This window comes from Neophocaena asiaeorientalis, unplaced genomic scaffold (genome assembly GCF_003031525.2).
Source record: "Neophocaena asiaeorientalis asiaeorientalis breed wild unplaced genomic scaffold, Neophocaena_asiaeorientalis_V1.1 scaffold59, whole genome shotgun sequence".
Taxonomy (NCBI): domain Eukaryota; kingdom Metazoa; phylum Chordata; class Mammalia; order Artiodactyla; family Phocoenidae; genus Neophocaena; species Neophocaena asiaeorientalis.
This window is the reverse complement of record NW_020174268.1, coordinates 18,933,891-18,961,653: the sequence shown is the minus strand read 5'-3', so window position 1 is coordinate 18,961,653 and position 27,763 is coordinate 18,933,891. Positions and strand designations below refer to the sequence as shown.

The 27,763-nt window shown below is 43.4% G+C and overlaps 1 protein-coding gene across 1 annotated transcript in view; it reads left to right on the top strand.

Annotated features, from left to right (window-relative positions):
- LOC112406607 (protein POLR1D-like) overlaps positions 1-26,789 on the top strand; it is a 42,892-nt gene extending 16,103 nt beyond the window's left edge. Inside the window, exons 2-3 of the mRNA XM_024755521.1 lie at positions 9,656-9,730; positions 25,717-26,789. Of these exons, the coding sequence (XP_024611289.1) occupies positions 9,656-9,730; positions 25,717-25,984 (343 nt within the window). The 3' untranslated portion in view covers positions 25,985-26,789. The remainder of the gene's footprint in view (positions 1-9,655; positions 9,731-25,716) is intronic.
- The last annotated feature ends 974 nt before the right edge of the window (positions 26,790-27,763 follow it).

Sequence of the window (27,763 nt, the reverse complement as noted above, 5' to 3'; positions counted from 1 at the left end):
AAAAAAGTCAGGTAACTATTTAGTTTAAGGCAAATTATTAACCTCTCTAAACCATAATTTCCCTGGCTTTATATGATAATGTTAAATTAGATGACCTCTAACAGGAAACTTCCCTTACATTTTCATAATATAGTATTATATCTAATGGATCTTTACCTGAACATTTTAATTCATTTTGGTTTCTTTCCTTGCCTATTATAGTAAAAAGAGCCTTGTAAATACTTGGATTTGAGGCCTCTCTGGGAACACTGAATGTGTAGGAATTAATACAGAAGTTTAGCATATGGCCCGATTTCTGTCAAGCAAATGCTAAGGGAGAATTGTGAATTTAGGGGGTTGATATTTCAAATGAGCTGTGGAAGTGTCGTCCTGAACATTTGTATCGAAAACGCAGTGCCCTTTTTTTGTAAGCCTATTATCACACCTTGGGAGCAGGCCAAATGATGCTGTTTGTATAATCAGCACGATCTGTTTCTCCGAATTTTCCCTGCTGTCTCGGTTGGGTACCTATTCCATTTTTAACACAGTTCTGAACTCTTCATTAGCACTGCTCCATCCAGTTAGACTGCAGCTGCTGTTCCATCCCTAAGGATGGGTGGTATTTCAGTAGCAGACAAGATGATTCTAATATGGGCAGCTACTTCAAGCACAGCAGTGAAAAGGGACAGGAGAGGATTGTGTTGTGTCTTGATATTTCGTGAAATGTACAGTGAAACATCGGCTCCAGAACATGCTTCCATATTTCCCTTCTTGGCTAACACCACCACTTGTAAGTAATTTACAAGTCAGAATAATGAAGTGGGACTTCAGAGTTCACTAGTTCTTGACTGTCTTGCAGCTGGTTTCTGATGCCCAAATCACCAATTGTATTATCCTCTCTGGATTCTTTCTTTTGGCAGTTGATGTATTGTTTGCATGGTATGATATAAACCTAAAGATAGGATTAATCAGTAATGGAATCTTCCATGCTTTGGGCTTTCCTCCTGTAGCGATTAGTCCCCATGTGCTGGTTCCTACCCTTTGGCCATCTCTGCAGCCTTTCTAGTGGTCCCTCCTGTGCTGTTGAATTCAGCGTCTGTAAGGATGTTTGCATTGCAACAGTCTATGACTTCTGCCAGCTACAAGGAAAGCATCTCGGGTCTTTATAAGTAAAAGTAAAGCCTTGCTTGCACAGTTATGCAGTTTCGACTGACTTGTTCCTTGAGCCATCTAAGTTCAGTAGAACTTTGAACTTTTATAAACATTTTCCTCAAAGAGACACTACTCCCCAAGTCTGTGTGTGTGTGTCTAACTGCTCAGTTCTATTAACTACATTATAGCAATGTAGAATTTTTTCACCAAAGCACTTGTATTATATTAACTAAGATTTTTTTTAAATTGGAAAATGGGATTGAAAATTGCCTTGTCCTTCTTAAGTTCATTGTCATGTGCATTAGCCCCTAAAGACAACTTGAAACTTGACGCTAAAGAGTTTACAAAGAGTCAAGAATTCACTGGTTGTTTTCAATAAATTATTTTGTACAGTAGATTCTTGTATTTAATGACTGAGGTAGAAAATGTTGTCTGTGTGTATACGTACTATTTTTTTTCAGAAACTCTCCCAGCCAGTTTTGTAGGAGAAACTACCATCCCTCTCAAAGTACCCCTTGATACCTAAAGTGTGGAAGACAGCACACTCCCGGTGCTCAAGATGAGGCTGGGTCTGGAGGTGCATGCAGTGGGGGCTGGGAGGGGCTGCGCCCTCCGTTTCGTCGTCTCTTGCCTTGTACTGAGGGGCCCCCAGGCAGCCATTGAACCTGCGCTGGTCGCTAAGGAACACAGGCTTTCTCTCCATCCCGTCTCATTGTGTATTGCGGGACTTCTAAGAGTTAGAAGCATCAGTACGCTTTCTTCCTGGGTTCAACACTGCTTAATGCAGTTGAGAGGAAAACACTTTTTAAAGCGCCTGAATTGATTAGGAAATCCTACACATTCTGGAATATTCTATATTTTCCCCATTCCTTGGCTCTTACCTCCAAGTATAATTTATAATCATTTGATGAATCAGACACTGAGATGCACATGGGGTGGATGGCTTGTTTTCAGCAGACTGCTGCAGCCCTGACACAGCTGAGGGAAACGCCTTCAGCGGGCTGACCAGGCCTTCTGCTGAACAGGCCGTCCTTTGGATGGGGCTGCGATCCAAGAGCTCTGAAGGGTCCTTTAGGACAGTCTGCAGAAACCCACAGATCTCTGATATAAAATAAAGCTCTTTTAGGATTAAGAGAGTGATTTGCAGACCACGCGATGGGCGAGGTGGCTTTTCTGGTGTGTGGCGTGTTTACCGAAGGGCAGTGCGCCAGGCGCCAGGCCTCACTGAAGGCTGCGGAGGCGAGCCCTAGAGGCTTTCTATCGCAATGTTTCCTTTTGTTCAATCGTTGTGATTTTTTTCCTTTTTGCATTTCGAACAGCTGTTGGGTGAGTTTGAATTTTATAAAGAGATAACAAAATACTTTCACGGAGTAAGAGACCTCAATAATTATTTTGACCTTACGTTCTTTGACTGAGTTTACTTCTCCCAATTAATCTTTTAGTAAGGCACGTGTATACTTTATATACTTTTAAACTTAATTGACCTATCAGACAGACACGTTGTTCCTGGCAATGGTATAATTCACAGGCTTTTCTATTTAGAGTTTACTATCTTCTAAGGTAGTTCTCTGCCGTCCCCACCCCACCTGCACAGAGTTTTTTCAGTAAGAGATGCTTGTCTTCACAATACACAATTTACCGTGGCACATTTAACTAGGTCCTATAATATGAACTGAAAATGAATCACTGTATTTTCTGTGTGTGGCTCCTTAATCGGGATTTAAGAATAAATATTTGTAGAAATACTTACTACTTACTCATTATGAGGTCATTCCTCAGGTGAGGTGTTTTATGACCTGAGAGATAAGGTTTCCCTCTAAGAGCTAAACTAATAGAAGTCAGCCCACGTATTACCTGAAGAAGTCATCTCGCTGTAATAATAACGCACCCTCGGAGGTCACGCAGGATGTGTAGCTGTGGACATTTGAGACTGTCCAAGTCCAGGTGAGGAGACGGGAGTTCTGCCTTCACCACAGCTGTCTTGTCGTGACTGCAAATAATCGCAGTAAAACGTGCTGCCAGCCCTCCCATGGCCTTCCTCTCACGGGGCTCAGCTGTGTCGAGGCTGGGGTCTCGCCTTCACCAGAACTGTAGTGTCAGGGTCAGTTAAAAGTCAACTGCCCGGGTTCACATCCCAGCCCCAGTTTCTTCACTCTTTCTTATTTTCTCCTTATCAATGAAATAGTAGTTACCTAGAGGAGTTGTGAGGATTAAGTGTACATGGCACATAGGTACTGCTGCCATCATTATTTTTCATCATATCCCCAGTGGTGCATATTAAGTGCTTATTATATCGATATTCAAAGGAGAGTTTCCTTGAACCTGGGCAGCCCCATGTGTCACAAATGTGCAGATCTTCCGTCAGTGCAGTTCCTAGCCCAGGAAACACCCTCCTCTTGTTTTGACCTGCATCCCTGAATGAAAGGAAACCGTGGGGTCCGTGGCGATGGGGGGCTGTGCCCTGTTGACGTCAGAGCGCACACTGCTTCAGAGTCCAGGAAGGATGTGAGCCGCGCGGTGTTCGGAAGAAAAAAGACACATTAACTTGTCAAAACCTTCTTTTCAGCGTGAGTGCAGGAGGTTTTGCCATAAGGAAATATTGTTTCCCAGCAGAGCTAAGCTTCCCTTTGCTTGCTTGTCTCAGGATTTCAGTCAGTGTTCTGGAGGTTCTCAGGACTTAGTTCAGTACGAGGTTATACTTGGAGACTAACATTTAATGTTAGATCAGATTACTCATACATTTGTATATGTGTAGGTCTTGGAGAACATACAGGAGGTTTGTTACTGATTCATTCATCTACAGGGAAACTTTAAAACATTCAAAATTTAGGTTTTCCGTTTTTTACATCTATGTTAATTTACATTTTGACAATATACTACAATTTGGTCCATGTTGAATAGTTACACTTTGTTTTTTAATACTTCAGATTACTACAGTCCATAGAACTTACTTCATATGAAAACCTCGATCATAACAATATGATTAGTGATTTTGCTGAAATAAAGGCAAGAAAATAAATTTTATGGAATAAAGATATATATAAATTTTGTGTGTCTTTATGTATTCATCTAAATATTACCAACCCATTAAGAGAATAATCAATGTGTGCAGGGAGTTAATTCTATTACCTCATATTTCGCTAACTAAAATTTTTAAAAATCATAGCTTTGGGCTTCCCTGGTGGCGCAGTGGTTGAGAGTCCGCCTGCCGATGCAGGGGACAGGGGTTCGTGCCCGGTCTGGGAGGATCCCCCATGCCGCAGAGCGACTGGGCCCGTGAGCCATGGCCGCTGAGCCTGTGCGTCCGGAGCCTGTGCTCCGCAACGGGAGAGGCCGCAACAGTGAGAGGCCCGTGTACCGCAAAAAAAAAAAAAAAAAACATAGCTTTACACATGTTTTGAAGTACAACTGACTTACAATTTTATATTCGCTTCAGATGTACAACACAGTGATTCTATATTTTTATACATTACAAAGTGATGGCCACGACAAGCCTAGTTACCATCTATCACCATACAGAGTTTACACATTAAAATTTTTATTGTAATGAAGGTGTATTTGTCATGGTAGGAGGAATGAATATATTTTATTTAATGGTTTTTAAATGTAACTTAAATATTTAGAAGTATGGTACATCGGCCTGAAAGAAAAGGTGGTTTTATAATATCTATCGATGAGGCGCCGGTGGGGAGATGAGGAAGGGCTGGTGGAGAAGGTGACCTCTGACCTGAGCGTCCGGTGGTGAGGACGTAGCTGCAGGGAGAGCCCTGGGCAGGGTACAGCCCAGGCAAACCTTCCCATGCACATGACGGCAGATACGGTGCTGCCGTCCAGCCGCTGTCCCGGCCAAATTGGGCTTCTGGACTAGCAAAGCTACGGCCCACGAATGTGCTGTCTGGCTGCTGTAATAAAAAGACCATGGACTAAGTGGTTTAAACAGCAAACATTTATTTCTAACAGTTCTGGAGGCGGGAAGTCTGAGAGCCAGTTGCCAGCAGATTTCGGTGTCTGGTGAGGGCCCATCTTCTCCCTGTGTCCCCACATGGCAGAAGGGAGGAAAGAGCTCTCTGGGGTCTCTTTTATAAGGGCACCAATCACCTCCCCCAAAGGCCCCACCTCCTAATACCATTACATCGGGAGCTAGGATTTCAACATCTAAGTTTGGGGAGGGAGGGACACAAACATTGAGTCCATAGCACTTTCCTTCACCATTTCTCAAGAAAGTATAGGTTGAGGTCTTTTTTTGAGCAATTACTTGACATTTAGCTTCTCTGATATTATTTCTTTAAAAATCTCGTTTTCTTGTGTTCTTCATTATTTAATTTCTGTTGTTTCATTTTAGTTGCCTTAAATATCTTGCTACCCTTTCACTATAGTGATACAGTTAACTCTCAGTTGATTTATGTGAATATAACGGACCACAGACCCAGATAACTCAAAACTAATTTGTTTGACTTTGGATTTTAAGGCGATTTAGCACCAGATTTGTGTTCCCACTCAGGTTTTATTTAAGCTGCTATCATGATCAGTGTACGTTGTACTAGCATGTACCAGCTGGCTAATGGGATGAACAGGCAGGCCTGAAGAAGCTGAGCTAGGATGGAAAATTGGCTGTGGGTAATACACCCATGGATCATTGAAAATCGATTGTAGCTTCTTCCTGTGCCCAGGAAACTGTCTGGCTTAATGACCTGGCTTTCTGGGACTTCTTGTTTGCACCGGACTGTCTATTCTAATACAATGGATTTGTTTTACAAAGAAACCTTTAAGATGCTTAAAGGATCTAAGCATAACAATTATGGTACTGGGCTTCCCTGGTGGCGCAGTGGTTGGGAATCCGCCTGCCAATGCAGGGGACACGGGTTCAAGCCCTGGTCCGGGAGGATCCCACGTGCCGCGGAGCAACGAAGCCCGTGCGCCACAACTACTGAAGCCTGCGTGCCTACAGCCCACGAGCTGCAGCTGGAGAAAGCCCGCGCGCAGCAACGGGAATGCAATGCAGCCAAAAATAAATAAATAAAATAAATAATAAATTAAAAAAAAAAAAATTATGGTACTTAAATCCGTGTGTGAAATTTAATTGCTCAGGTCCTTGTTGTACTCAGCTCTTATATATTCTCCTACTGTTTGCTTTTCCTGCATTTTAATTTCCGTTTACACTTCTGTTTCACAATCTCATTAAAAACTCTCTTGTCTCATGATGCCGATGTTTCATAATCTTTGATAATTTAAGTATCTAGCCTCTGTGATAATGTGTGGTAGAAACTGACTTTGTTATTTCCTTACCCGAGAATTCATTAGCGAGAGTTCCCGAGAAAACAACAGAGGCTACAGGAGTGAGGAAAACTACCTGACTTTCTAATTTTTTTTCCTGTTGATTTTGAAGGTGATGTTGTTATTTCAAGGACAGAACACATGATTGCTAGAAGTTGCTTTCCTATTTGGAAGGAAAGCCCTGCAGAAGGAGCTCCTGCAGAGTGTGGGTGGGACACAGCGAATGCCCCACATTCTTAGGACAAAGTCTGAGCAGCCCTCCGTTCCTCTGCCTCTGCAGTTCTCTGAATGAGTGCGGAAGCAGTGGCAGCTCTGTCGGGGCTTTTTTTTTTTTTGCATTTACTTTATTTTTTGCCCTTTAATGATAATGAGAAAAGGGCTCCTCTGGGACTTGCCGTGCAAATGTTTGTGGAAGAGACGGGAACTATGATAGGAAGATGGAGGCAGGTAGCCTTAAACCCACGGGTCCTTTTGTTTTGTTTTGTTCCAGCCCCCGCTCTCAGTGTCCCCAGTACCTCCTTCCTCATCTGAACACTGGTCGTGATGACTATGTTGTCATGTTCAGATGGGACAGTGCTTTGTAAACCATAAAGCTCGTGACAACATGAGTTGTCCAAACAGTAACAAACGCCTCAGTCGCAGGCAGTCTGCTGGGCCTGGGTTCTGCCCTGTCTGCTCCCGACCTGTCACCGTCTTTCATCACTGGCGAACTGGTTCACCCCAGGCAGTCTTTCTCATACTTACACCTTCTTTTCTCTTGGGTTGTGGTTGTAAGTCAGAAGGTATCCTTAATCACGGCAGAGAAAGTTAAGCACAGCACCGGAGACAGTTTTCAGTGAAATCACAACTACAGAAGAATCCACGTCCAACTTGACGCTCTGGAAGGTGCCTAGGCTAGGCCTGCAGGATCTCGGCATGGTTCTTGACCGAGTATTGCTTCCTGCAGATGTACAGCATCCCAACTGTAGCGTGACACAAACTGGCTTTCGTAGGCATGTCCAGAAAGCTGGGCAAACGTTTTAACAGTTTTTATGGGAAAATGCATTCTACTTCATCTGTAACTGATACATAGTTTGTTCATAATTGGGGAACTGCCCAAGCAGGTTCTTTCACTGATGATTTTTAACTGTGTCTGTTGTCAGGAGAGAGGACATACGGGTGGATCCAAGGATGACTGATTTTCTTGTTTTCTTTTTTGTTTTTTTGAAAGCTACCACTCTAACTGATGGGAAGGTGGGGGTGTATTTGGCATATTTTTACCCTTTGGGTTTTTTTGCTTACATCTATAAGGGTGAAGAAGGATCTCTGTTTTGGAGCCAGAGAGGATAAATTTTTCCCGAAATACTCTATGAGACAAAGCCCTCAGATCACATCCATAGGATGTATTATTATTTTAAAGAGATGGAAGAAGGCTATGTGGTGTCACATGCACTTAGTATTCCCGACACCAGGAGGCTGGGCTATGACACCTGGTCTGATTGAGTCCAGGGACAAGAAGCAGACAAGCTGGTCAGCGTTTCAGTTTTTCATCAGCCCATCCGTGGGCCCTCCCAGGATGGATTAGAAAGTGTCCAGCTGCTGAGTTAGCTGAAATGGCATTTTTTTAAAGATCTCACTATTAATAGAAGTTTATTAAAACTTGTGTAAATTATAGAAAAATAGCCAGATATATCTGTTGAGGATGAAGAGGGTGGTGGAATAGTTTGAAAGAATACTATTAGAAATATGGAGGTGAATACCAGGAGAAACAGATAAAAAGGAGTTGAAATTGTTTTTTTTGGTGGGTAAGGAAGGCTGATGCAGAAGACTGCTGTATTTCATTTTAAGTCTTTAAATAATATTTTTCTCTTTAAGCTATGTGCATGCTTTGATAAAATAAAAATCAGTATAAAATAAAACATTCTTATAAACTAACAGAATGGTAATATCATTGAGGACTATGTGAATTGTACCTAGAGTAGTACTGTAAGAGTGTAATTAAAGGTTTTTATATAGAATCAATATATAATTATTGATATTATATTATATTTTAATAATATAATTATATTTTTTACAATTATAACAATTATAATAATTATTACAATTATAATAATATTATATTATTATTATATTTATAATTATTTTTAAAGTTTCAAATTTTGTGATTAGAATTATAGTTCTGTCTTTGGACTATTGTTGTTTGCAACGTGATCCCTCTCTTTTTCTTAACTTTATTATTGCTATATCATAGGTAATATTAAAGTCAGGGATGACCATGGTCCTATCTTACTACCCATGACACCTTGCACAGGATCTTATATGTGGTAAAGTCTCAGAGTATGGTTGATAAATATGTCTTCTAGGCTTTTAAAAAGCCTCTTTCTAAAAATTATACAAATAATACAGATTCACTCTAGAAAAAACAGAAAATGCAGAGAAGCAAACAAAAAACTAAAAATCTGCCCAGAACTTATCGTTTTGGTAACATCCCTCCAAATGTCTCCCTGTGCAATAGGTACATGTAAATAAATTTAAAATAAAATTATCCTATACACACTTTTTTGTTCCCAGATTTATACACTTAACATGTTATGAATGTCTTGCTGTGCCAAGCATCTGTCTTCATTTTTAACAACTGCCTAATCTTCCACTGTGTGGATATGCCATGATTTATTTAAACAATCCCTTTTTAGTAACCGTTTAAGCTTTCTATTCTTTTCCTTTAGCTGTTAAGTTTTTGAATGAGTATCCTTGTACATATGGTTTTGCATACTTAGTTGAATTTTTCTTAGAATAAGGTGGAATTTTTAGGTCGACATGTATGTTTTATTTTTAAGGCTCTTTATCATGTTTCCAGTTGTTCTCCAGAAATGTTATATCAGCTTTAGTCCCTGTTGGTAGAGAAAAGAATATCCATTTCTCCACTCCCTCACTAACTGATGAGCAGAAACAGATTCATCGTTGTTGGGTTAATTAGTATTTCTTAGAATAATAGTGCGTTTGAACATTTTTAATATGGATATAATTCGTCATTTTGCCTTTAATTTTCTCTTCAGTGTTCTTCCCCTATATGGAAAAGGTTTCTTTTTAATTTTTACGTATTCAAAACTATCAACCATTTTAAAACATTTTTTAAAATTTCTCCCCCATTTTGAAGTTTAATGCTTCAAAAGCTCCTTCTTTCCCAGGATCACATACGTGGAACAAATTGATTTTCAGAATTTAGTGGGGTGACTAAAATTCTCTCAAATTTCTTCCTTTTTCCCACCAGGAAAGCAATAGAAGAACTCCTTAAAGAGGCAAAACGTGGGAAAACAAGAGCAGAAACAATGGGACCTATGGGCTGGTAAGTTCTTGAGTCATCTTCCTTAAAATTTAAACTCATGTATATATTAAGAGAAAAGTTTTCTTTAGCATATACAGGGAATGTAGAACCATGGACGTAGAGGAACTCACTCAGAGGCAAGTGGTAGAGCAGGGACACTGCTGAGGGCTGCAGCCACGGAAGTGGGCAGAGGGGTGAGAACAGAGAACACTTGTCATGGTGTCGTCACCCTTTGGTCCACAAGTCCCCAGGAGATATGATGACGCTGCTGTACCTAAGGCCACCTGAGTGACAGTACTATTATGTCAGTGTTCATTGTTTAAGAACTTCTATCTTAATTACAGTCCTCAGTAAATTAAAATTTATAATTTTAAGTATTTTGATTTTGTGACAGTTCAGCAGTGTAGCACTAACGTTTACCATTGCAGTTTCTATACAAAACAGAGCTTACTAAAACCTAATGATACAGACAAAGGAAGAATTTAACCTTAAGAATCAAGTCTACTCTTCTAAGCGTTACTTTAGCGATAGCATTCTCATCCAATAAATATGCTGGCTTAGGTCTTTTATCCACAATTTAAATTCACTCTAATGGAGTATTGTGGGCCGTTAAAACGTGTAAAGTGTAAAACTGGGACAGGAGTAGAAGCTAGATCTCTGTGGATTTGACTCTTAGAACCAAGCACAGGGTTTATGTCAAATATAAAACAAGGTTCAGTCAAAGTTAAAGAAATAAGAGGGCAAAGGCAATTCCTAAAAATCAAGCAACATAAAATAAATGGACCTCAATAAGCCATTTAGTAGATGGCTTAGCCACACATGGAGGAACTGTTTCAGGTGATCTGAAATTTGACTGTATTTCCAAAGGCAAAAAAGAACTAGAAAGAAATCTTAAATTGTTTCCAGTTATCACGTTGTTGATAATAATGTTGATATTGTTTTTCTGAAAATATTGTATAGTAGGATAAAGCAAATAAGTAAATATTTACTTGTTATAGATACCAAAATTTTCAGTGTAAAAGATACAAATATAAAATCAAAGATATAAAAATCTGTACTCCGAAATCTTAATTGGAAATATCAGTATGACGTTGTGCTAGATTTTCTCTTTAAAAGAGAGAGAGAAAAGCTTTTCTAGCTCTGTTCACAGAAAAGTCCTGGAAACAATGACCATCCACTCAGTAGCAGTGAGTATCCCTGGCACCCAGGGGTGGTGTATAAATTCTACTGTGGTATATATAATTCCATTTCTCACTGAAAGAAGACAGATCCTTAGAGAAGTAACTGGCTGCCGACCTGAGGCCGTTAGCCTGGAGTTAGCCAAACTGCAAGCTAGCTGTCACAGCCTCCAGCACTGCCCTCACTTCCTATGCCAACTGCAAGTTCCGGGAGCTCCCAAAACTATCCTCGGTTTCAGTAATTTGCTAGACCACACACAATTCACAGAAAGCTATTATACTTATGGTTACAGTTTATTACAGGGAAAGGATACAGATTAAAATCAGCCAAAATAAGGGATGCAAAGGGCATAGTCTGGAAAGGTTCCAGACACAAAGCTTCTGTTGTCCACCCCGTGGAGTCAGGACCCACACATTACCCTCCCAGCACCAACATGTGACAATGCACTTGGCATACTGACAAACCAGGGAAGCGTACCTGAGCCTCGGTGTCCAAAGTTCTTTGGGGGGTTCCATTACTTAGGTATGATTGATTGCTCACATGGTTGATATCAGTCTCCAGTTTGACCAATACCACAGTATCCCAGATTCCCACCCTCAATCATGTGGTGTGTCTCTGGCATGGCCAGCCCTCCCTGTAAGACTATCAGTTGTGGCCAGCTCCACCCTAAACAAAGACGTTTCTATCAGGTATGACATTGCCTCCCAGAATTGATATTACCTCCCAGAAGCCAGGGCAAAGGCCAGACCTCTCTGTGGGCAAGACCACACTGTTTACTACATAGACAGGAAATGTATAAGAAGAGCCAGAAAATCTTATCAGATCAGAAAGTAAAACTGTCAGAGACTGCTGTAGTCATGTCAGAAAGACACAGGAACCAACGTGAAAGGCCTCCCACTAGTCAAAGATGGGATAATTTAATTATCAAAGAATAAAGCAATAATGATTGAGATAACCTAAAATATGTTAAAATCCATAAGGTCATAATAAAAATCACATCAAAAAGCTTTTGGATGAGGCTAAGGGGCCAAATTATTATAAAACTGGTAAATAGTGAGGAAGAGCCGAGCATTTATCCTGTTCCTTGTGCAAGTTATACTTCAAAGTTACAAAATAATTGATGAAAGAAAACTTCCTTATAGAATTGCAACTGTTAAATGCAGGACTATAGAGTAAGATTATCATCACTTGAATAACAACTCAATTACAAGACAAACTATCTAATTTAAAAATGGACAAAAGATTTGAATGAACACTTCACCAAAAATGATATCAAATTGGCCGATAAGCATTTGAAAAGATGCTCAAATCATTAGTTATCAGGAAAATGCAAATTAAAACCACAGTTACTTATTCACTACACAGGCACTAGATTGGCCAAAATAAAAAAAAGACTGACAGCACCAGATAAAGAGGAGGATTTGGAACAACGAGAATGCTCACATATTGTTGGTGGAAATGTAAAACCATACAGCCACTTTGGAAAACAACTGGTAGTTTCTTATACATGTGCACTCACCATACAGAATTCTTCTTCTAACCACCTATCAGAGAGCTGACAATGTAAGCCCACACGGAAATCTGTCCAGTAATGTCCATAGCAGTTTTATTCATGATAGCTCAAAACCGGAAACAACCCAAATGACCATCAGCTGATGAGTGGATACACAGTTGTAACATCCATACATTCCACACTCATCAATAACGAAAAGGAACAGAACTACTGAGACACACTGCATGGATGAATCTCAGAAGCATTTTGCTCATGAAAGAAGCCAGACTCAAAACATTACACATTATAAGATTCCATTTATATGACATTCTGGAAAAGCCAAAACCATAGGGACAGAAAACCCATCGGTTGCCAGGCGGTAGGGGCTGAAGGACTGAATTTACTGCAGAGCTTTTCTGGGTGCTGGGAATGCTCTATATCTTGACTGTTGTGATGATGACATGACTACACACATTTGTCAAAACTCATCACACTATTTACTTAAAAGGATAAATTTTAGTTTGTATAAACTATACCTCAGTAAACCTGATTTAAAAATAAAAAGAATGTCATTATTCTACAAGCCCTAATGATACACTGGATCTAGGCAAAGATCATCAACAGTTGCTAAATCTATCAGATGAGAAGCTGATGGGGAACTTTCTGATGAGTGGGTCAGGCTGACGACACCTGGACTCATCCATCAGTCTTTATACCACAAGAAGATGCAATAGGAAGAGGGTACCGCCACTTATGAGACATCCTTGTAAAGAACTTGAACGTGAATCTGATCAAGTCTCTAGTTAGAACTACTGGTTTGCAGGAAATAGAGGTCCGAGGAACATACTAAATGATATTATAGAGATAAAATGACAAAAATATGGGGAATTCTACAGGACAAACAAACCAGTTTCTTTAACAAATGAATTACAAGGAGAAAAGGAGGAGGAGTATCCTATGACTTAATAGATTTGGGACACATCTACGTGTATACCTTGTTTGGATCCTTATCCAAACTAACTGAAACAAGGGTATTTGATGATATTAAGGAATTGATGTTGATTTTTTTTTTAGGTGTGATAATAGGATTGCTGTTATTATTAATTAATTAATTAATTTATTTATTTATTTATTTATTTATTTTGCGGTACGCGGGCCTCTCACTGCTGTGGCCTCTCCCGTTGTGGAGCACGGGCTCCGGACGCGCAGGCTCAGCGGCCATGGCTCACGGGCCCAGCCGCTCCGCGGCATGTGGGATCTTCCCGGACCGGGCCACGAACCCGTGTCCCCTGCATCGGCAGGCAGACTCTCAACCGCTGCGCCACCAGGGAAGCCCTGTTATTTTATTTTTTAAAAGCCATTATCTTTCAGAAGTTCATTCTGATGTATTTATGGATGCAGTGGTATAATAAGATGAAAGGATCCAATGTGAGTCAATCTTTGTGTAACATTTGTAATCATTTTAGATTTCAGTGAAATAGCGACCTCCTAGGATACGGTAAAAATTTGGTGAGATAATGGATGTGGAAACACTCTGCGTAGTTCCCGGCATGGAGCAGTCAGTTACTAAATGTTAGTTAAATCTGCTCTTAACTTCTTTTTTCGTTTGTTTGGATTTTTTATTGCCATATGAAGTGCCATCTAACTGGTCTGGACTAAAATAAATAAGTGTTCTAGATGTACCAGGCCAGGTGGAGTGAATATCAGTTTCAATGCCAATTTCAGACAAAGGATACTCATTGAATGGTCAACGTTTTCTACCATTTCTATGAATTTTTCCTCAAATACAGTTTTTTTCATGTATAAATTTAAATGCCATATTTTTAAATATCCCACAAGATTTTTAGATATGACATTGCTATTTTTAAATTGCAGTTACAAATCTTATTTGTCAGTGACAGAATTATAATTCCTTAAAAATTAGAAGCTGTGGGCTTCCCTGATGGCTCAGTGGTTGAGAGTCCGCCTGCCGATGCGGGGGACACGGGTTCGTTCCCCGGTCTGGGAAGATCCCACACGCCGCAGAGCGGCTGGGCCCGTGAGCCATGGCCGCTGAGCCTGCGTGTCCGGAGCCTGTGCTCTGCAGCGGGAGAGGGCACGGCAGTGAGAGACCCGCGTACCGAAAAAAAAAAAAAAATTAGAAGTTGTATTTACAAGAATGAGCATATCCTTTTTTTTTCTAGTTGGAACTAACTAAGGAGGAACATAGATTTAAATGGTTGATTGCTCCAGTTAATCGTTGATTCATCAGATCTCCTGACTTGGTGTATATAACCACCTATGTGGTTGGCTTTTTTCTTTTTACCTTTTGACCCCTTGACTCCCCTACCCCTGCCTCGGGCGACCACCAATCTGCTCTCTGTTATCTATGAGCTTGATTTTTTTTTTTTTTAGGACTCCACATATAAGTGAGATCATACGGTATCTGTCCTTCTCTGTTGGACTTATTTCACTTAGTGTAACGTCCTCAAGGTCCATCCATGTTGCCACACATGGCAAGATTTCATTCTTTTTTTATGCCTGAATAGTATTCCATTGTATGTTTATACCACAATTTATCCATTCACCCATCAGTGGACACTTAGCTTGTTTCCATATCTTGGTGGTTGTAAATAAAGCTGCAGTGAACACGTGGGTGCAGATATCTTTTCGAGTTAGTGTTTTCTTTTTCTTCAGATAAACACCCAGAAGTAGAATTGCTGGATCATACGGTAGTTGTATTTTTAATTTTTTGAGGAAGCTCCATACTGCTTTCCGTAGTGGCTGCACCAATTTACCTTGCCACCAACAGTGCACTAGTGTCCCATTTCCTTCACGTCTTCACCAATACATGTTAGTATATGTGCTGCCGAAGCGAGCACACCAATACATGTTAGTATATGTGCTGCCGAAGCGAGCACAACCAATACATGTTAGTATATGTGCTGCCGAAGCGAGCACACCAATACATGTTAGTATATGTGCTGCCGAAGCGAGCACAACCAATACATGTTAGTATATGTGCTGCCGAAGCGAGCACACCAATACATGTTAGTATATGTGCTGCCGAAGCGAGCACAACCAATACATGTTAGTATATGTGCTGCCGAAGCGAGCACACCAATACATGTTATTTCTTACTTCTCTTATCTTCTTTCCAGCCCTCTGTCCTTAAGAGAGGAGAGATAAGGTGCCCCTACTAATACGAATTAGATTCGTGCAAACTTTGGTAGGGGCAGGCTGCTTTGGGTTTTGGTGTAAGGCAGGACCTTGATCGGGCTGACAGTAGTCATTGGTCCATTTTAATATAATACCTTTTGTGAAAGAATCGGCCTAAAGCTAAATCATAAATTCAGATGACTTGACAAGTGGACGGGAAAATATCAGTCAGGGTTCTTGCCAGATGAGGAATGTTGAAGGGGATCACTTGTTACTAGGCAGCTCTCCTGATGGAAGTCATTTATCCTGACAACCTTAGTGCCACTTACTGGCTCCGTAGAACTTTCTGAGGGTCAGAGAACTAGTCTGTCAGCATCAGCTCTGCTTTTCCTGAGGAGAGTTGCCATATGCACAGGCCAGCTTGAGATCTGTCGGGTACTGACTGACCACCTCTCTGGGCATCATATCAGTTAGATTGGCTGTTCCAGAGTTATGGAGGACCCGGGCTCCTTCCAGTTTTCCAAATCTCCCAACCAAAGGGTGTGATTCTTTTCCACACTTTAGTTAGCGGAAAGGAAGAAGAGGAAGAGGCATGCCCCCACCCCCTTCAAGCACACTTCCCAGGAGTTGTCTGTGCCATTTCTACATGGACCCCATTGGCCAGAATTTAGTCTCATGTCTACACCAGCTACAAGGCCAGGAACTCAGTCTTTTTTTCTCAGTCAGTTATGTGCCAGATAAAATCTGAGGTTCTTTTACTACAGAAGAAAGGAAGAACGGATATTGGGGGGCAACTAGCAGCCTCTTCCCAAGAAGGGCGGGAGAAGGATGTTGAAAAGAGAGTAGAAACTGGCAGACAAAGTAAGATGACTCTAGATTTATAAGAGGTGGATCCTGGGAGAACAGGATGGGAAACTCACACTCTCCCATGAGGTGACAAGACAAGCGAGCATTCCTGTTGACACTGCTGTTTTTTTTCAACTCTCATAACAGTGGTTCTCAAACTTGTGGGTCTTTAGGATCCTTTACACTCTTGAAAATTACCGAGGACCCCACAGAACTTTTTTACATGGGTTATGTATCTATCGGTATTTACTGTATTAGAAATTAAAACTGAGCAATTTTAAAGTATTTATTGATTTATTTTAAAAATAATAAACATGTTACATGCGTAGATAATATATTTTTTATAAATATAGCTATGTTTGCAAAAATTTACCTATTCAGTAGAGTGGCACTGTTTAATATTTTTGCAAACCTCTTCAATGTCTGGCTTATCAAAGACACCTGGATTTTCCTGTCTGCCTCTGCAGTCAATCTGTTGTAATATGTTATTTTGGTTGAAGTATATGAAGAGACTCTGATTTCACGCAGATACGTATGTGGAAAAGGAAGAAGTACTTGAACAGCATTTTCAGAAATTTGTGGTATTCTTTTATACTGCATCACTACTTGCAAGTAACCTCAGCCAGTGGTAGTTTCTTCACATTCTTTTTAATAATGTGGACCTTTCATATGCTGTTACAGTAAAATCCCTTGGTCTACCTTGCACTTCTACTGGATCTTCCACTCATGCATGGTTCTGTAATATCATGAACCGGTCATCTGGAAATTGGTTCGCTGAGATATGAAGCTCCTCCAAATGTTGACACCTTTCATTATATAATATTTTAAAAACACATTTGTTAACATCACCACTGATCTCATCAGAAAAGTCGTTTAAGCGTTGGGAAACTGTCAAGGTCACTGTTTCCCAGAAGTCTAATTTTCTTTCGTTTGCAAGCTTCAGCTTTATCTCAGCAGTGAATACCGAGAGTTGTTTTCCTTGAAGTGACGGCTCACTTACATCTGAATACCCAGCTAGGTCACCCTGCAGCTCAAACAGTCTCACAGAACTTTTCCTTGAGGCAGCTTTTGGTCCGGCACACCTAGCAGGGACGGGCTGTGAAGGGAGGTCCGGTCCAAGGAAACCCATGACTTGCTTCTGCCCACGGTGCTGGGACAAAGAACGCCTTTCCCATCCTGCTCATTCCAGGGGAACACCTGGTTCTACATCTGTTTAAATAAGTGCGTGCGTGTGTGTGTGTGTGTGTGTGAAGAAAACTTTTACCCACTAACCCCCTGGTTTCCAAATTTACCTGCACATTTGAAGCCATCTGAGGAGCTTCCAAAAATACAAGTATCAGTTTCCCACCATCAAAGATTATTAGTTAGGGGTATGGCCTGAGCTTTGGGGTTTTAAAAAGATACCCAGGTGATTCCAAAGTGCACACCGATGTGAAAAACACTATGCTAATCCCTATTTATTAAAAAGAATGATACCAACCTGCTCTGCAGAACTGGGAGCATTCCCACACTCCTCCCAGGAGCAGACAGGTGGCCAGGTGGCCAGCCACAGGAGCCCCAAGACCCATCCCTGTCAAGTGGACAGATACCCCAAAGGAGCAGACAATCGGTCAGTTACTAGCGGGCGATGGTCTGCGTTTCTAAGCATCTCAAAGATCTTCACATTGGCTTTAAAATTTGACACTGAACTACAGTGAGTGACATTATTTCCTCCTCTTGGATACTGCATGAGAGAGATCTTAAGTGAGGTAGCTGAGCCGTTGCCAGAAAGAGATTGCTGAACTAAAGGAAATGCAACCGGGATGCCGTTTTCTGTAGTGTAAAGAAAGAAACCATTTGGTGCTATATACTTCCTTGGATGTATTTCAGCAAAAGAATCTCTTGAGAAGCTGTTCTTGACAGAAGCCTCAGAGAAGCTGAAATATTGGCCCATGTGACTTCCTTTCAGTCAACATAAAGGAATTTATAAGCACAAATTTCAGAAATTTGCTCAGCTTCCTTGTCTACAAAGCTGCTTTTATCCTGGTCACGTCCACTTCAGCTGACCTTTGCCCAGCGTAATGCCTGAGTCTACTGCCTGTAGGATTTCAGCCTTATACGTTGGAGAGGCTTATGTTTTGGTACCAAAACTTCCAAAGATTGAATTTGAGACAACATGATTTTTCAGTTTTCTTTACCCAGTTGTTTTAAGGGGAGTGGCGTTTTGGGTGCTCTTCTGTCTGGCTTGAGGTCAATCTGGTGATAAGGGGGAGCACCACCTACATTTCCTTCCATTTTACGTAATCAGCTTTTGATTACTGGGAAGCAGATCACTGCCCCAGTCTCCACTGAGGCACGTGGTGTTTTTATGCGTTTGAAGATTCACTCAGTACCAGTCGGGGTATTAAGGGGCCAGGCACAGGCAGCGGTACGGAAGCCTCACGTAAAATGCCGGCCCTGAAGTTGCTCACATACAGGTGTACGCGGACAGGCCTGCAGCTGAGCACCAGACCACATGCTGGAACCAGCGGGGAAGGCAGGGAGGCTTCTGAATCCAGAGCCTTTACTTTCCACTTTCCAGTTAAAGAACGTGGAGCCCAAAGAGGTTTCCTGAGTCCTGGTTAACTGCCGATGGGACCAGCACGGATCCTTCTTGTCTAGAGCCCCCCTTCTGTGGTTACTGTCAGCACACAGCGCCGTGTGTCCTGCCCCTGCTTCCCACGTTCACATCCCCTTCCTGTCTGCTTATGAAAGTGGATCAGGGAGCCCTGAATGAGCTCTCGTTGGCTTACACGGCTACAGAAACGACCTGTCCTACAGAGGGAGCAGGGGGCCAGGGATCGTGCCCTGTCCATCCCAGGGCCCCGCTACTCATACCCCCGCCTCTGACCCTCGCCTGGTCACACCTTCTGTTCCTCCTGGCCGTCTCCTAAAGAGCATCAGACAGGTAGCCTGGTATTTATTTTTGCTGCAGGACCTAGCATAGTGCCTTACATATGAAAGATTCTCAGATGTTTGAAAATAAATACTGCAGATATATATGTACACGTATGTCAACGATTTTTCATTACTTTTGGGTGTAGTGGTGGAGACGGAGCATACTGAAAACCTGCCTCAGGCCTGTTGTATGCAGTGTAATTAAGGATTAACAGTGTCGCTGTGGGGATTAAAACACTATAAAAGACCTTCTCAGATGGCTAAGGCATTTGATTGCCAAAGTATAACCCGCGGCGCCGTGGGTGGTTACGGTGATCGTGGCGTGTTAAACAAGATGAGCCGTAACCAACCACAGCAGCAGATCAAAAGTATTACCTGGTTCCTTGGAGTGTTGGAAGTGTAGGTGTGCTAGTTCCTGTGGCTGTTACTTCAGACGTACATCCGTGATCATGCAAAGCAATGTGCAGAATGGAAGATAAAATGCCGTTTGCTGGCGTGGAAAGGGCTCTGGCCGTAGAATAAAGGAATGAATCGGGGCGCAATGCACTGAACCCGGCTTCCACGATCCCAAGGCTCTTTTTCCCTAAACAGAAGAAGAGGAACCATAGTTTCCCACAGCCTGATGTACTTCACAAATCTCCAAGTCACGTGTGTGCAGGGAGTTTGGTGCCTTTGTTCTTGTCTGTGTCAGACTCACCTGGGCTCCTGCACGGCCAGCGCTCTTAGCCGACTTCGATCTGTTTCTAGGAGTCTGTCCCAAACGGAGCAGCCCCGGCGGCCGGCGTGCTGACAGCTTTTCACCTGCGGTTTCCTTCCCTGCCTGCTCTGGGCCATCTGCTTACTCCGCAGGTGCCTTTCTCTCAACTGCTCCTTCTGTCCCAGCTGGAATGGTGCTGGGAAGGCGGACCCTGGTTCCAATCCCAGCTCCATGTCCTTCCGGCTTGGGAGCCTCTTGTGCATCTGTAAGAGGGGAGACGGCGGAGAGATGAAGTGAGGCGTTGGTGACGTAAGGGCACAGGGAACTGCTCGTCAGTGTCAGCAACACCGCTGTCGTCGTTCTTATTGGCTAGTGGTCATGTGTCACTATTTGAGGGGTCACGTTCATGAAACTGCTTTAGACACAAACGTGGCAGGTCTGTATCTGCAGAATGTTGGCTGTTACCACCTCTGTCCTTCAGCAGCAGAGAGACAGAAGTACGAAAATCAGAAAGAAAAAGAAACTGCATTTATCCTTCCCCTTCTGTTCTCTAGATTTGTTTTATAATTTACTGGTTTTCATAAGTTGAGTATGATACCCGTGGGGAGAAAGAGCCTCATTTTTGCAAATGACAGTTACACAGTGTGCCTACTCGAGAAAAAGGGAAAGAAGACTAAAAAGCTTAGAGCCCTGGCCTCGGCCCATCTTAATCTCTCCCGTGGCAGGCGGGGCCCTTCATCTCAGCCTCTGGGCTCACAGCTTTGAAAGTGAAGGGACTCGCTTCACTTGTCAGGTTTAACGTGGATAGGATGCCAGCTCCAGAGTCTGACAGTGCTGTCATGGGTACTTTCTAGAGCAGTTTTAACCAGTCTCATTCTCTTTAGAGTTTTATATCCATTTCTGTTGTTAGTACCTTAAATCTGGCTCTTCCCACATGAGCTAGTATAACGTTCTAAAATCAAAGATGAACCCAAAACAAAAATAACTAGCCAGCATGAGAAAGTCAACAGAGTTGGGGTCAGAGTTCCACAGGAAAGCAGCTGCCCATCCTGTGGCCTCCTGTGGTCCCCACCCCACATCCTTGGGCGCGGCCAGGGTCAAAGCCGGTACAGACCCACCCAGCAGCCAGGCCTGTGCCCGTGCCGCAGGGCTCAGGCTTTTGCCTCGATGCTGATATGAAGAAGGCTTTAAGGCGGTTGAGGATCTAACGCTAGCTTATTGTGTCATCTCAAACACAGAATAACATGGCACTAAAAGAGAGCTGAGAAACAAGGAGACAGAGAGCAATGAAATAATTTCCTAATTTGATGAAGGAGAGGAGGGTCACTTTCTGAAGGGCCAACATACAGAACGTGCGCGGAGAAACTCAAAAGTGGAAGGACCTTCGAGATCACCCACTTACTCCAGCCTTCAGTGTTATTTATACCCGAGGACCATCTACAAACAGAGTCTACAGACCATTAGGAAATGCAAATTATAAGCTGAGAGGTACTACCCAGTAGCCCACTGACTCTGATATCAATGGAGAATTGAGATATCCTGGAAAGTGAAACTTGCAGATACAGAAGTTTAACCATCTGAAGTACCAAAACTTTAAAGTTGTAACCATTTTTATGAACATTTCTGTAAAACATCTTATTCGTTTTCTCTTGATGGCTCAGGTTCTTTTCACTTTTTCATCATTTTTTTTTTCATGGAGAAACATCAGACATTCTTCTCTGTTCTTGATTAACTTATTATCCCAGGTGACTTGAGACTTAGCTGTCTTGAGTTTCCATCACGGAAAAATCCCTGATGTATTAACTTGAGTGCTATATATATTCTTTTTCATGAAGGGAGAGTGAATAGTAATAAGATGGGTCCACAATCCCTTGTTTAAAGCCCTTGGATCCAGATAAGTTTCTAAATTTAGATATTTTCACACTTTAGATAGGTACTATAGCCCAGACAGCATGCACAACGAATACCCCAATGGTACTCGTTCAACACATGATCATTTCCTCAGCAAAGCATATGAACGCTTCCCTCAAACGGGATACAGAGTAGAAAGAAGGGCCCAGCGTCAGGTTAGGCCAGGTCTGGCTGCCAAACGAGTTGTCGTATCAGAAAAAGAACTTGGGGGCTTCCCTGGTGGCGCAGTGGTTGAGAGTCCGTCTGCCGGCGCAGGGGACACGGGTTCGTGCCCCGGTCCGGGAAGATCCCACGTGCCGCGGAGCGGCTGGGCCCGTGAGCCATGGCCGCTGAGCCTGCGCGTCCGGAGCCTGTGCTCCGCAACGGGAGAGGCCACAACAGTGAGAGGCCCGCGTACCGCAAAAAAAAAAAAAAAAAAGAAAGAAAAAGAACTTGGTTTTCAAATTCTGGAATTATGCATAAGAAATCATAGCCCCATAGGTAACATTCATTGAAGATTTACCATATGCCAGGCCCTGTGCTAAGAGCTTTGCACATTATCTCGTTAGACCCTTGCAGTAGGTGGATACCTCTATTGCTTCCATTTGCGAATAGAAAAGCGAGGCACAGAGGCATTAAGTAACTTTCCCACCGTCACAGAGCGAATGGAGTCGGAGGAGGAGGCCGCGCACTGAGCTAACCTTTACCAAGTGCTGGTTGCGCGTCAGGCATTGTTCTGAGCACATTCTCGCTCCTTTGATCGGCATCCGGTCCCCTAAAATAAGTCACTCTTGTCCCCATTGAACAGATGAGAGACAACAGGGAGATTATTTAACATGCCCAAGGTCTGGCCTAAGAGACAGTATGATTCCAGAGCACGTGTGTATACTGTGTTGTATGACTTTGTAGCCGTAGGACAACTGGCGGTAAGCTTCCGCAAAATTAATGACCACATTATAGGCCAGAGCCGCTCTCTGCCAGGGGCTTCCTCACGTTCAGCATTGATGTTATTCTCCTTATGCTTGAATATATTCAGTGCAGATTTTATACTTTCTTTATATGGGATCATTTGCCACGTGTCCCTTCACATCTGCCCTCAACTGCTCCCCCCTCCCCGGCCCCCCAATCTCGTTGTCCTGCCTCATTTATCAGTGGAGTGTGGGTGAGCACTTGTCACCATTTCTAAAATGTGTCCTGGCGTATCTGGGGGAGTCGCTTTCATACCTCCTTCCCCACTCCTCCCCCCACCCGAGTAAACCAAGTTCTCTCCAAGCCACGCTTGACTTTTCACCTTGAAGGCGGACACAACCTAGGCACAACCAGCATTAAAACTCGCATCTTCGATGTGAAAAAGTGATGTAAAGGCCGGTTTTCGTGTGGACTTTGTTCCAGAACACCACCTCATTCCACGCTAGCTTCTGGTCCCTGTGTTGAGTCGGCGGGTTACACGAGCAGCGGGGAGCTAGGGGTGCCTCCTCCGACGTGGTCCCCACTCACAGCATGAACCCTGCCGGCCTCTAGCCCAGGAGGAGCTTTGTCCATCTCAGGCAAGCACATGGTGCTGGAGATGATCTCACGTGGAAGATGGCAAAATGCAGTTGAATGCGCCAGCAGTTTCCAAAGGTTTTAATATCTTGGGTTACTGTCCCATCTGGCAGTAATTACCTTCCTTCTTTGTTTAATCCAGATAAGAACGGACCAGTTTTACCAGCACTGAAGACCCACTGCACTGAAAAGGCCCCAGAATTCTTCCGTAGCTGGCTGTTTTGCACCAGCCGTTTCTAGTCCGCCCCATCCAAGAGAGAGCGGTGCTCCGTTGCTCGTAAACATGATTAGCTCCTACAGTAAGCCCTGGCCACAGCTGGCAAAGAGGGGCACCTGGGCTCTTTGTGTTCCGCATTGAAGGGCAGTCCCTTCCCGCAGGCTGGCGGAGTTGTGCCGCTCTGTGACACACGCGTGTGTCGTGCTCTTTGGAATCTCTGCTGAGCTTGCCAGTGCGGTGGTCCAGGTGTCGTCAGCCGGTCCGTGCCTCGATGCACTGATGGTCCTGTAAAGTCACTGAGGTCAGAGCCTGGCCGTCCCTCCCAACTGCACAGGTGTCCTGAGCCTGTCCCTCTGGGAGGTACACGTGGCTGTGCCTTGGGGCCCCTGAGGAGCGTCACGCTGGCGCGCTTTTCCGGAAGCTCAGCCTCCCCCAGCCTCACACGCAGAACCATGGGTTTTCTTTGCTCTCTGTTGTTGCCTTTCTTCTTCGCTCATCACTGTGGCTTCTGAACTTCAGCAGAAAAAGAAAACCAAACCTCCGGTGCCGTCCCCACCCAGCGTTCCCACTGCTTCTGCTGCTCCCTGCGTCCTTTTCTCCCTGAGTCCGTCTCCTCACCGCCGCTCATTCCCCGTCACTCCTCCCAGCCTCAGCGTTAAGCACACCAGCACGTGGACGCACACACTTCTGAGACCTCGCGGGTACTTTCTCTCCATGCAGGCTCAAGAGCTGCTTATTCGCAGCAGGAGCCGTTTTCTTTTCTTTTTTTCCTCCTTTTTTTTTTTTTGCGGTACGCGGGCCTCTCACTGCTGTGGCCTCTCCCGTTGCGGAGCACAGGCTCCGGACGCGCAGGCTCAGCGGCCACGGCTCACGGGCCCAGCCACTCTGCGGCATGTGGGATCTTCCCGGACCGGGGCACGAACCCGTGTCCCCTGCATCGGCAGGCGGACTCTCAACCACTGCGCCACCAGGGAAGCCCCTTTCCTCTTCCTTTTACTAACAGATTCAGTGCCATTCTGGCTGCCTGATGTGGCCTGACCTCCATAACAGGGACACTTGGCTGGTGACCCCTTACATGTCTCTTCCACGAGAAAATGACTGCAGTGGGGCTGCTGGTGGGTTGCCTTTGAGGTATTGTGTGGGATTCTCCTTGAATCAAAGTTTGATACAAAGATGGAGATTACAGAATACTACATTCAGTTTTGTTTACTACCAGCCACCCTGAGTAACGTGATTTGGATGGATTAGCATCCTCCTTGGCTCAAGGCCAAGAGAAGTATTCAGGTTTTCATCCGTGTGGGGTTTTCTTTTCTAAAATGAAAGGTTTACTACACCTGAAAAATAAAACAAATACTGTGTATATAAATATACCTAAACATGTAAATTAACGATTTAACCAGTTACATCCTTCCTCCTGGGTGAACATGACTCAGGGAGCCCCTGAAATGTACACTGTGCAGAAATTCACCCAGAGGGTAGATGTGTGAACAGTGCTCTGGGACAGAGCACAGACTCTGAAACAGAAGGTCCTGCAATACAAACTTTAAGTTTTTTAGAGGGTAAAAGGTGATTATCGCATTTAATAGATTCTTTAGATATTTTTATCTCTAGAGTAGATCATGTAGCTCCAGTATTCAAGATATAGCAAGGTATCCTTTTTTTGTTCCTCAGGGAGGGACTGATCCTTCTTCTTTGATATTTAAAAACAAGCCACCATAAATGTAACTAAAAATGCAGATTCTAGTCAAATCAGGCATTTATGGTGTAAGGAGATATTATTAAATGACTCAGGTGATTTGGGTTGTGGTCAACACCTATACATAACATTGTGGTACCTGTTGGGAAAGTTAGTCCCAACAAGGAAGAAAGGGTTAAAGTCTTCAGATGAGGTCCAGCCAGTCTGTGTCCAGAATTCCAAGTGTCTTGGGTTTTCCCCCCTGTGCCCAGAGTTTACACTAGGTGGCATGCCAGGAAAGCTAAACAAATTCAGAAACTCGACCCTGTGGGAGCAGTTCTTTGGCACTTGCCACGATCGGAGGGTTCAGCTTTGGAGTCAGTGTTTGATTTGTGGTTGTTTTTTCCCCCAGGATGAAGTGTCCTCTTGCTGGTACAAATAAAAGATTTCTAATTAACACAATTAAGAACACGCTGCCCTCCCAGAAAGAGCAAGACCACGAACAAAAAGAGGGCAGTGAGGAACCTGCGAAAAGCCAGGACCAGAAGGAGGAAAGCCGGCAGAAGCACAGAACCCACCCATACAAGCACAGGGTCCACGCTCGGGGCCCTGCCCGTCATTCTCCGCCGGGGAAGCGGCGCAGCCCGGAGAAGTCCCAGAAGCGATCCAGCAAGCGGTGAGGCAGGGACGCAGGGTGAGCGCGACCGTCCCAGCACCCGGGCCTGGGCTGGTGCAGAGAGGGGGCTGAGGACGGCCCGCGCTGGCAGCGCAAACACCCAAGAGGGATTTTCCAGCAGGGCCGCTGTCGTGACAGCGGAAGATCACCTGAGGCTCCGAGGAAAGAGTTCAAAGGGAACGCTCTGAAGATGCCTTGGCAAGTTTAAGCTGCTCCAGCGGTGTAGTATACATTTGTATTGATTTTATTCTGTCTTGCTTGGAAGTTGGTTTCAAAATAAATCTTAAAAGTTTTCAGAGATTATTAAAACTAGTTCCACTTATTTTTTGGTGTGCTGCCCTCGTGATCCTTTCTCAAAATTTCTCGAAAAATAAAACACTTGTAAATCCTATACTTTACTTTTTTGGGTGACAAATTTAAGTTTTAGAAATCTGGCCAGTAACCATATTTATGAAAAGGGCTAGAAATTGACCACGAAACTCTGATAGCACTGCGCCTGTGGTCCTTGAAGTAAACAATGTAGGAAAATCTCCAAACCCTCTTGAATGAATGCTCCCTGTCAATAACCAGAGGTTAAAAAACTGTCTCTGTGGTTTCCGTGTGTACTCTCAAACTCATTCCTGAGATAGAGCAGTTTTTCTACATTTAATTTTGGGGGGGAATGTGTACGCTATAAGTGGTGCTTTTAAAAGAACCTTCAAAAGTTAAAGTGAACATGATTTTTGTGCTATGTCTTATTTAGCTAAAGACGTACGATGCCACTCTCAGTATGGTTGTTTCAGAAATCTGAATTTTCAATAAAAGTGTGTTCACCATGCCTTTTTTCGTTTTTTCAATATCGGCGTGGCTCTCTTCTAACATACAATTATAAACCTTTCAAACCTGTATTCTTCCTTGCATTCTCAGGAAAATGTCACCAAGCACCCTCTTCCCCCATCCACAAAAGGAAGAAGAATCTCTCTGTCCATACCCCACCCCCAATCTTCCAAAGCATCTGAGCTTATGCCTGGCCGCTCCCAGATAATCATTCAACGCTGCCCCACTCCCTGCTTCCTGGCAGCCGAGAAAAAACCCTTTCTAAGCACTAGCAAGGAGCACATCCGCAAAGCTAGCTTTGGGGTGTTGGGCGGACGCGTACCGCTCCCCCCCGCCGAGCTGCTGTCCCACACCTGCTCAGTCTGCTTGGAGCCGAAAGCTCAGGGGCACAAGCCCAGAGCCTGCCCACTCTGCGCACCCTTCTCCCCCAGACCCCGGCCTCACCCCATGACTTGGTACAAACACCCTTTCCTTTCAGACATTCAAGAGGAATCATCTGGCTCATGTGACTGTGATCCAAATCCAGTGACGCATTAGCCTGTATCACGTGTGCTAAAATGCGAAATGTTTTGTATTTAAATATCTATCAGAAACAGCCCAGAGTTGTGGTTTTAAACATTCTTCTAATTAAGTAAAATAAGACCGGACTGTATCATCTGTCTGTGTGCTCTGTGTTTAGAGCACGCTGGCAAGCTCACTATTCCTAAAAGAGGGGGATGATTATAACAAGCATGTTCTTCCACTCCGAAGTAAAGGAAGCGCTTTGGCCTCATCACACTTACCTTTCTCAGACAATCGTGGTAAAGGACAAGTGTTCCACAAAACCATTTTCCCTTTAAGATCCACTGTCCCACTTGTGAAATTTTTCCTAGAATCTTTAAAACTTTCATCACAAGTAGTCATGGTTTCCTGTGTTTAAATGTCAAAAGCAAATTATCCATCCATGTTCCATATGTATACAGTGGAT